This window comes from Leuciscus leuciscus (assembly GCF_965113295.1).
Source record: "Leuciscus leuciscus genome assembly, chromosome: 24".
NCBI classification, from domain to species: Eukaryota; Metazoa; Chordata; class Actinopteri; order Cypriniformes; family Leuciscidae; genus Leuciscus; species Leuciscus leuciscus.
In genome coordinates, this window is record NC_138723.1 from 3,027,417 (window position 1) to 3,037,581 (window position 10,165).

General features: G+C 39.3%; 1 protein-coding gene and 1 long non-coding RNA gene across 4 annotated transcripts; one reads left to right on the top strand and one right to left on the bottom strand.

The window, feature by feature from the left end:
- The first annotated feature begins 2,584 nt into the window (after positions 1-2,584).
- On the top strand, positions 2,585-5,337 carry LOC309488901. 3 transcript variants are annotated; one of them, XR_014202289.1, is made up of 7 exons: positions 2,585-2,694; positions 3,073-3,109; positions 3,291-3,361; positions 3,633-3,688; positions 3,930-4,006; positions 4,435-4,545; positions 5,108-5,337. It is a non-coding gene; the product is annotated as an uncharacterized lncRNA (long non-coding RNA). The 3 variants fall into 3 exon arrangements; XR_014202290.1 differs by lacking the exon at positions 2,585-2,694 and having other exon boundaries at positions 2,701-3,109; XR_014202291.1 differs by lacking the exon at positions 2,585-2,694 and having other exon boundaries at positions 2,701-3,109; positions 3,966-4,006.
- Positions 5,338-5,939: 602 nt separating this feature from the next.
- Positions 5,940-10,165, bottom strand: LOC309489731 (zinc finger MYM-type protein 1-like). The gene is made up of 2 exons (XM_082158589.1): positions 9,797-10,165; positions 5,940-8,081 (listed from the first exon to the last, which is right to left on the bottom strand). Exons 1-2 carry the CDS (start codon positions 9,915-9,917, stop codon positions 7,009-7,011), a joined length of 1,194 nt encoding a protein of 397 aa, XP_082014715.1. The 5' UTR covers positions 9,918-10,165; the 3' UTR covers positions 5,940-7,008.

Sequence of the window (10,165 nt, forward strand, 5' to 3'; positions counted from 1 at the left end):
ACAATAGGGCCTTCGCCCTTTCAGGGCTTGGGCCCTAATAATCCTTCCGAAAACAATAGGGCCTTCGCCCTTTCAGGGCTTGGGCCCTAATAAATAATCCTACCGAAAACAATAGGGCCTTCGCCCTTTCAGGGCTTGGGCCCTAATAATCCTTCCGAAAACAATAGGGCCTTCGCCCTTTCAGGGCTTCGCCCTTTCAGGGCTTGGGCCCCTTTCAGGGCTTGGGCCCTAATAATAAATAATCCTACCGGAAACAATAGGGCCTTCGCCCTTTCAGGGCTTTGGCCCTAATTAATATATCATAGAGTTGACTGTGTGGTGGTGATTAGACGAGATATACGGTAACGTCACAATCGTGTTGCATTGTGGGACATATAGGTGTCTGAAGTGTACATTTGAAGCAGACTCGCTCCCTCGGTCAAAATCGAGGGAACGAGGGTCTCTCCATCTAAACTTCCCTCGTCCACTTCACGAAGTGGAACGCACTTAAATATGGCGGCGGGGATTCCCCCCGAGGGGAAGTGCTTAGGGAAGTTCGCAAGTGCGTGTCTAAAAGTGGACTGGAACGCAGCAACGCTTTAATGTAAAGATTATACAATGAATGTTGAGCCGTTACTTTGCTGTGCTGAAAGCTCCACTACTTTCTGCCGAAGCTCACTGTTCAGGGCTTCCAACTCATTCACTTTATTCTGTATTACTTCCACCTTGTTCTGCCACATCAGTATTTCTTGCTTTATTGGTTTAATTGTATTCACTGGAGCTAAAACAACAACAAAAACACAGTGATAACACATTTATATAGCTTACAGAGTTAACAGCACTATACAGAAATAACGGAGCATATAAATATATTAAGAGAAAGCAGATTTCCTATACATTGAAGGGCACAAATAAAACTAAAGAAACCGGTGTAGCAAGTGTAAGAACTGCTATTTGCTAAATGATTACTGTTTTACAAATGACTTACCTTCACATTCATCCTCTAGACTTTCTACGATGCGTTTTTTACGGGTGTTGTAATGTGACATCTAATAATCAAAAAATAAATACATTAATAAATCATGTCACATACAGTAGCATGCATCCAATCAATGTACCAATGTTCAGGGTAAGACCAGGCCATTGCATAAACAGTCTTTATGGTAAGAACTAGTCTGACCAACTAGCAGTTAGCCACGGGTTCTTACTTTGGTCTTAGATTTGACCCAAATTTTTATGCATTGACTTAAAATAGTTATAACAAGTCTTTAAAAAAAATAGATGACTAACTTTTAATACTATTCTAAGCAGTTTATGCAACAGGCCCCAGTCTTCCTGACTAATGACTAAATGACAAAGTTTATTTTTAACACTTTGTCATTGTTATATTTCTGATATACTTGTATGCAAAAAAAAAAACACAAAAAAAAACAAATAAAGCCGATCACTTTACACTACTTGAAACAGAACTTTAAGTCAAATGACATTGTAAGTCAAAAACTAAATAAAATACCTTTTTCCACAGTTGTTAAGACGTCTGGAGCGTTACAGCGTTCGATCACATCGTGCGGGAGTTCAGTTCAAAAATGGCTTTTCTGCCGTTAAGGAAGATCCATTGGGCGGTAAAACTTTTAAGCACATTTTAAGTAGTGTTCCTCAAGAGGGCGTTTGGCTGCAAAGAGAGTCGAATAATCTATTCAAGTCTGTTTTATATAACACTAAAATGTATAATCATTTATAAACACACACAATTTTATTTTCATTTATCTGACATACAAATGAAAATCTGCCCCAGTAATCTTTAAAACATGATTAAATCAAAAGTGTTTGAGTAATGTGTATTATCTTGTGTGACGACAGCGCTGAGAAATGTATCAGTTACCTTGTGACATCGCCGTAGGTGGAGTCGGGACAGGAAAAAATACTAAATAATAACACAAATAAACCTTATTACAATTTAATAATAATTAAATATTATGAAAAGAAAGACCATTGGGACTGTTCCCTGCAGGTTGTTATTTAATAACCTAAAGAGAACCTTCACAGAACGTTCCCTGCAGGTTATTTTTAGGTTTTATTTTTATAACCTAAAGAGAACCTTCCCAGAACGTTCCCTGCAGGTTATTTTTAGGTTTAATTTTATAACCTAAAGAGAACGTTCTGGGAAGGTTCCCTGCAGGTTGTTATTTAATAACCTAAAGAGAACTTTCCCAGAACGTTTCCTCCAGGTTATTTTTAGGTTTTATTTTTATAACCTAAAGAGAACCTTCACAGAACGTTTCCTTGCAGGTTATTTTTAGGTTTTATTTTTATAACCTAAAGAGAACGTTCTGGGAACGTTCTCTGCAGGTTATTATTTTAATATCACTTAACAGGCAGATTACCAACTGACAACGTCGTCAGTACGGTCCCCTAAGGTTATAAGATAACCAACAACGTTCAAATCTATTCGCAATAACTTTTTATTTATGATATTTTAAATTATGTTATACATTTTAATTCTATATGTTTATTTAAATGCTGCGTGACTTTGAAGTGTTTTAATGCGCATGCGCGTAATCAAACACTGGAGCGCGTAATCAAACACTGGAGCGCGTAATCAAACACTGGAGCGCGCACGTGTGCTGCGCGAGAGCAGATGGAAACCAGAAACGTCATCAACAACTGACAAACAACAAAACTCCCGTCTGTCACTGTTGGTTTCACTGCTTTCAGGTAAGTTTAGTCAACAAAATCTCACAAATAATACACACAAACGTCCCTGACACATTTCTTACGTGTAATTGACACGCTTCTGTTGAATATTTACTTTAAAGAAATGGTTTTGTGTCTTTGAAAAAGTCCGTTAGCATCTAAGCTAACCGGTTTCAGAAGAGAACGTTAGGCCTAAGTTATGTTAAGTTAAGGTCTTAATTATGAAAGTTTGGGTTTTTAAACACATATTTAGTGTAGATAACAGTTTTTTATAGTTTTGCTGGTAATTTGTCAATGGGTGATTGGAAGTAAGCTAATTTATTTAACCTAAAAGAATGCACTGTATTGTTAACTTAATCAGTGACGTCACTTACCAATATTGCTAAAATGTGATTTCAGAATAGCGAGAGAGAAAAAAAATCCTCTACAACAAGGGGTGAGTTATTGTTTAATCATGATAATAATTCCATATGCATTTATTTCACAATATATTATCTTAAGATTTTTATATATTTATCTTTTCTGCATTTCACCTCTGTTCTAGCTTGGTTCCTTTTATTAAACCAATCCCATGTAATATTGTTGGCTTTGTGACAAATAGCTTGTTATGTTCCTAGATCCTCATGCTGTGATGGCCTGCTGCACCCCCTGTCCAAGACAATCTCCACGGCTATGAACCATATGACTAGTAAGCAAAACCACCTCAAACATACAGTGCACTACTGTTCAAAGGTTTGGGGTCTGTAAGATTTATGCTTTTGAAATAAGTCTCACATTTTAAAATCATTAACCCCAGGGTTTTTCAGTGAGATTGTCCTTGAGAAGCCTGTAGGCTAAATAATCAGCTAAATAATAGGCGACTAATACATTATAATGGTCATAGTTATAATAATAATTCATTTAACTATTATGATAACATGATATCCTGATCATTAGTATATTTTATTTTATTTCTTTAGGTCTGTTTTGAATTATGTTGGCCAATGAGACTGACACCATACTGTCCAACTCAAAGGTATTTATGTATTTGTATGTTTTTTTTTATTGATCAATACTGAAATTCTTTGTACTTTTAAATGCTGAATGTGGTTCAGGGGGTCGACAACTTTAGTCAGTTATTTTTCACAGATATCTTGGGCAGCTGTGGCTCATACTCTTAGCCTTTAAAAATGTTTAAATTGATATCCCCAATGCAATATCAGGGGGTAAATATATAATTAGAGTTCTTAAAGTTATGTCTTTACTATTGTTACCAGATATAATCCCTATTGTTTGGCCCTGTGATTCTTCAGGACAAGACCTTGATGCCATCCATAGTCAGTAGATGAAGAAGGTGAGTTTAGCCGAATTCAGTTCTCTTTCCCTTTCTTTTGAGCTTAAACGGACACGTGCACGCAAAATGAAGTCAAAATGCCCATCTTGGCGAGTTTCCTCGTAAACAGTCTTGTGTGTTTTAAACAGAAAGAAAACAGATGCGTGTCATTTATATTAGGTCTGCGCATTCGTCTTAAAGGGACAGTAGCCTAACGTACCCGCAGCTGTTTGTGTCGCCAATGGTGATCAAACATCAAAAGAGAAAATGACTTGTAGCTTTAGCAAAGATACATTTAATTAATTTATAGTTATTTTATTTTTACAGTGAATTTCTGTACCTGATGTTTTCAGATTTAACTGAAAAACATAATGCACTGCTTATTTCAACTGTATTTTTCTTCTATTGTATTTATCTATGCTTGTTATCTATTGTAATTTTCTATGCAGGTTCACTCCTCTACAAAATCCCCCCAATAGGAGTTATGCGGAGCGCCCAGCGGTCGAACCGGAAAGAGGTCTAAGCATTTCCGCTTTTCACTTCTGTACACATCTGCAGCGGTAGGTGATCTCGGTTTACTGTTCATTTTCGCTTATTACACTAAAATTCTTATTTCTGTTTTAATTAAAATGTCACGAATGCTAAAATATCAGAAAAGGGAACATCCGAACAGCAGTTTTTGTTGTGTGCCGATCTGCTCTATGTCGGGGAAAATGAGTAGTACAGAAGTACAAATGGGTTCTGTACTCATAAAGTGACATCAACATTCACGTCAGCAGTGGCATTCGCCATCAGGCAAGTGTTATTTAAATAAACTCCTGATGTACTTACAAACTTTCCAATGCCTGGTTTAATGAGTACAGAACCTATTTGTACTACTGTAGAAGTTTGGTACCATTCTGGGCATTATTAGTGGGGTAATTTACGAGATACAAACCTGGAGCCGCGCATGCACTAAACCATACGGCTGATATCTCTAAATAAACTCTACATTTTTCAATATTGTGCAGCCCTAATATTGAGCATATCTTAAAGTGAACTTGGAATGATAATTTGTGATACCAGATGAGATGTATGTATGATAGATTTTGAACTGTAATATATATCTTTTTTTTATTTCAGGTTTTCTGGGATCCCAGCGGAAGGCATCAAGGCATCAGATGTTGGCCTGGACAGATGTTCCTGTAAACTACACCGACCTTTGCTTTTGCATGGATGGCTGATTATTACCATGTTCTGTGAGGGCATCATTATAGCAAAACTGAGCACCTGTGACAGTGGAATTTGTAGGTGTAAAGTCACAGAGATAAAAATAAAAAAATGTATAGTAGTTTCAAACTTTTTTTCTCTTTCTCTCTCATAAACAACACAGCAGTTACAGGTTTTCAAATTCTTCATTGGAGGTGAGACTTATACGTTATATGTAGAGCGAATTCGCAGGTCAGAGTTCACTAGACTTGAATATTATTTTCTCTGTTTTTTATTTGACTTCAGAGTTGAAAGTGGGCTTAAAGGGTACATAGGCTTAATGGGTATCCTTACCCCTATATAAAACATTCCTTTTTTGATTTGTAGTCTGAAATAATAAATAGTGCAATATAAATAAATGCAATGTAGTGTTTTCAAATATATACATTTTTCTATACACATTGATGCTGAAATATCTGAATAAATACACGATACCAGCAGTGCTCGTGCTCTCATATCTCCTACAGCTTGTGACACATAATCCCATCTCACTCTTTTCATTTGCTCTGGATGAATATTAATGCCATTACAGGGCTTGAATTTTGGCATGGGATTGTGTGTACATGTAACGCGTTGTCTTTTTATTTTCTTGTTAAATTTGCAGATGGTTTTGGGAGTTTAAATGTTTTGAGCGGAGTCAGGGCCGGCGCTAGCCATTTGGGTGCCCTAAGCACAAACGCTTCAATATGCCCCCCCCCCCCCCAGGCAGATGTCTGTGGTGAAAGCTGAGGAAGGTTGATGATTTCCTGCATCATCTCAGGTCCATCAATGTCAGCCAGTCCCTTATCCGTCATTGTCTTGTGTACTTCATTGCAGTGTCTCTTCAAGTCCTCCTTGGACATTCCGTTCACTTTGCTGAAGTCAAGCAGCACTCCATATTTTTCTTTGACTTGATTCATGGTCTCAAACCTCTCCTGTAGTGACATTAAAGCAGAGTCCACAACACAATTGAAAAATGTGACTTCAAGCTTTTTAAGGGCATCATTGAGGGGCTCATCAGCAGCTTCGTATGCAAAGTGCCTTTTTGTGCTCCTGAGCCTTTTCTCCTTGAGCTCTGTTTCTATATTCAGGGCCTCACAGAGTTCCTTGGCAGTTGACACAGCCTCATCAAACCCAGATTGTCTGTACTTGGAGAGGTTGATTTTGGTACTGTCAATGAGCCTGACAGCAATATCAAGCTGCATGGAACTGGATTGCAGAAGCTTGTTCACCTGGTTTGTAATGGTAAGTAGTTCACACCACACAACAGAGCAAATCACAAAACGAAATGAGGCTACTTCCTCAGCAAGAGCTTGAGCCTCCACTTTTGCCACTGGATCATTAACAGCCTCCCTTGCCTCAAGGAGAGCATCTCTCACTTCCTTTGTTTGATTTCGGACAGCTGTTACACTCTGAAGCCTACTCTCCCATCTAACGTCACTCCAAGATTTCAGAGTGAGTTTAACATGTTTTGTTAAAATGGACCATCGCTGGGTGGCACCGGAGAAGAAATTGAACAGCTTCTGCAAATACCCAAAGTAGCCAGTGGCATCTTGTGAGGACTTGGCAGCATCAGCTATGACAAGATTCATAGTGTGAGCTCCACAAGGGACAAACAATGCTCTTGGGTTCAACTGTAGCAGTCTAGCCTGAACACCTTGCTTCTTCCCTCTCATGTTGGCTCCATTGTCATAGGCCTGTCCTCGACAATTTTCAAAAGGAATGCCAAGCTCCTTCAATTTCTCAAGGACAACATTGGACAGGTTAAGGCCAGTAGTTTGCTCCACATCAATATATCATAGAAAGTATTCTTTAATGTCTGGTTGCAGTTGGAAACAGACAATGCGCACTATGACTGACATCTGTTCCCTGTGACTCACATCTGGAGTACAGTCAAGAATGATAGAGAAATATTTGGCCAAATGGATTTGTCTCACAATGGTGCGTAGTGTCTCTGAAGAGATGATCTGAATTAGTTTGTTTTGTATCTCATGGCTGAGGTAATGTGTGTGGGAACTGTCATCTTTTATTCTGGCCAAATGATTTTCCATTACAGGGTCATATGTTGCCATAAGCTCAACTTCCTTCAAGAAGTTGCCATTGTCTGGCTCATAAAGACGGTCAGAAGAGCCTCTAAAAGACACATTTCTTGAGGCCAGTGAGAGACTGATTGAGAGCAAGCGTTTGAGAATCTCTCGCCACCTTTTCCTTTCTGCCTCCAGTAGTTTCAACTCCTGCTGATCTATTGCCATGCCCTTCTTTAGCCGTGTGTCCAGTTCTCTCCACTTGAGCATGCACTGTGTGTGATCTTGGCTACACTCATGAACCCTCAAACTGGGGTTGATGTTAGACCAATCACTGTGGCCCTCTGCAGTCAGCTTTATATCTTTTGTGCTAAAAAGCTTGCATGCAAAGCAGAACACAGCATTGTTCTGTGGAGAGTACACTACCCAGCTCCTGTGCACCTTTTCTCCATTAGGGAGAACTTTGAACTGGAGGCTAGTATGAAATGCTCTTCCATCCGGTCCCTTAGGGAAATTAAAATCAGAGCTGACTTTAAAAGGCCCTCTCCGCACAATTTCCACACGATCAGCATCTAAAATGTGAGCTGACCATAGAGCAGGATCAGTTGGAGGGGGCACATATGGCTCTGGATTATCACTTGGCCCCTCAGATGGCCCCTCACTGACAGGACTCACTCTGCCTTGAGAAGCGGATGCAGTTGTGTGCTGACTTGTATCTGTACCTGGGCTAGGTGCTGTTGCAGAGTCTGAGCTGGTTGGTGGCTGCTGTTGTTGGCTACAACTGCTGCTTGATGGTTCTTCCTCCTGGCCTTGAGTTGCTCCTTGCATGTATTTTAGCATTGACCCTGCATTCAGAAATACAAGACAAAATATTCAGGGATTCTAGTGAAATGCATTTTTGATTGAACCATCAACCATCATACAAAAATATTGCACACATTAGTCTTTTATATAGGCCTATGTGTCACTGGAACATTTAAAATTCAAAACTCTATTTTACCTTTAAAAGAGGTCTGATGAGGCACAATATAATAATTCTGTACATAATTTGTAGGGCTGGGAAAAGATTAATCGCCGATTAATCACATCCGAAATAAAAGTTTGTGTCGACATGATATATGTGCGTGTACTGTGTGTGTGTATAATTATTTTGTATATATAATTTATATAATTTGTATAATTATTTTGTATATATAATTTTGTATAATTATTTTGTATATATAATTTCTATATACAAAATAATTATACACAGTACACACACATATATCATGTAGACACAAACTTTTATTTTGGATTTCCCAGCCCTAATAATTTGAGAACTCTGTGAATATGAAAATATACAAACACTGAGATTGTGTTTTTTTTTTTTTTTTCTAATTGCAGTTTCACCAACAGATGTCGCCCTTGGCCAAACCTCTTGAAAATGACCGCATAGAACAACAACGAAAAAACTTTATCTAAGCAAGCGGGAAGGAAGTCGACCGGAAGTTGAAGCCGGCCGCGTGCCACCATCTTGTAGCAGAACTTCACCTGCTGTTAGCATCCCATTGACTCCCATTCATTTTGGCGTCACTTTGACAGCGAATAACTTTACATCTGAGGCGTTTGAAGACTCCATTTGTCCATTTTTTATTTCTAAAGAAACACGACAATGTATAAAATGCTCCATTACCTTGTAGCTTACGTTACGGCCCCGTAAAAACAGTTTTTGTAAAAGTAGGCTAACGATTGCGTCATAACCACACGACTCTCTGTCGCACAGTAGAGAGATTACCGTATTGACGGGAGGAGAAGCTCGCGGGCAATCGGGGAGACGTGGAGGCAAAATGACAAAATAATTAATCAGAATACCTAGCAAAAGTTTCTCCTGCTCCTAGCTCGTGGACACCTCCTACTCACGATCTCCGTCTCTGCAAGATTCGGAAGGGAATGATTCAGATTTCTCATGCCACAGCCACTAGAAGACAGACGGGTTGCTCACGTCACATCTACGTCGTCAAGCTCAGTTTGAGTCTGCGCGTCAGGAACGGAAGTCCTAAAAAATCGCTGAAAATGGGCTTCACTTGCCTCAATTGAGTTCCAATGAGATGACTCTGTCCATTTCTTATACTGTCTATGTATCTAAGCGGTCTAATTTGGCAAAATCACATCACGTTCAGTTGCAGGGTTTTTCTAAAGTTCACCTTACCAAGAGGCAGATAGACATTATATTGAAGCGAAGAAATTACAATAGGGAACGTTCTGCACTAATAGCTATATGCACACACATCTGTAACATACGTATAGCCTACCTAGGGGGGAAATTAGCTTTATTTGTCATTCAAATATGACAATGAGGACCCCAACGATTGGCCTTCCTTTCCTTCTCAAACAAACTGCATCTTTAAAAGCCCAAGTTTCAAAATTTCCCGGGGGAGAAACCCCCGGACCCCGTTAAAATAAAAGACTCAATATGCAGGACTAAAGCCCCGGATCTTTTGCACTACTAGCCCCTGGACATGCATACTACTACACGCACTGACGCACAAAACTAACATTTTTATTTAAAACATTGTCTTACCTGCAAGTGACGCGCGAGCATCATCCCGCTGTCTCTTCTTTTTTCCGCCCCCGACTCTTGGTGCCTTTTCGAGGCCATGTCTGAGGTCGGTGTCGGCCAAATTTGACATTGATTGAGGCATAATCGAACAGACCACTGGGAGGTGGGGAAGGGGGGCCACCAGAGGGAGACTGGCACAGAGATTCACCTTTTTCTCGACTAATTTTTAATTAACTTTTGTATTGCTTTTGTAACATACTTTAAAAATATTTTATTTGTTATTTATACTAGTAGCCTATATTGTGATGATATTTTCACGACCCAGATTTTTTGGTGCCCCCCCCAAGCACTTGGTGCCCTACGCGCAGTGCGTGATGTGCGTGTGCGGAG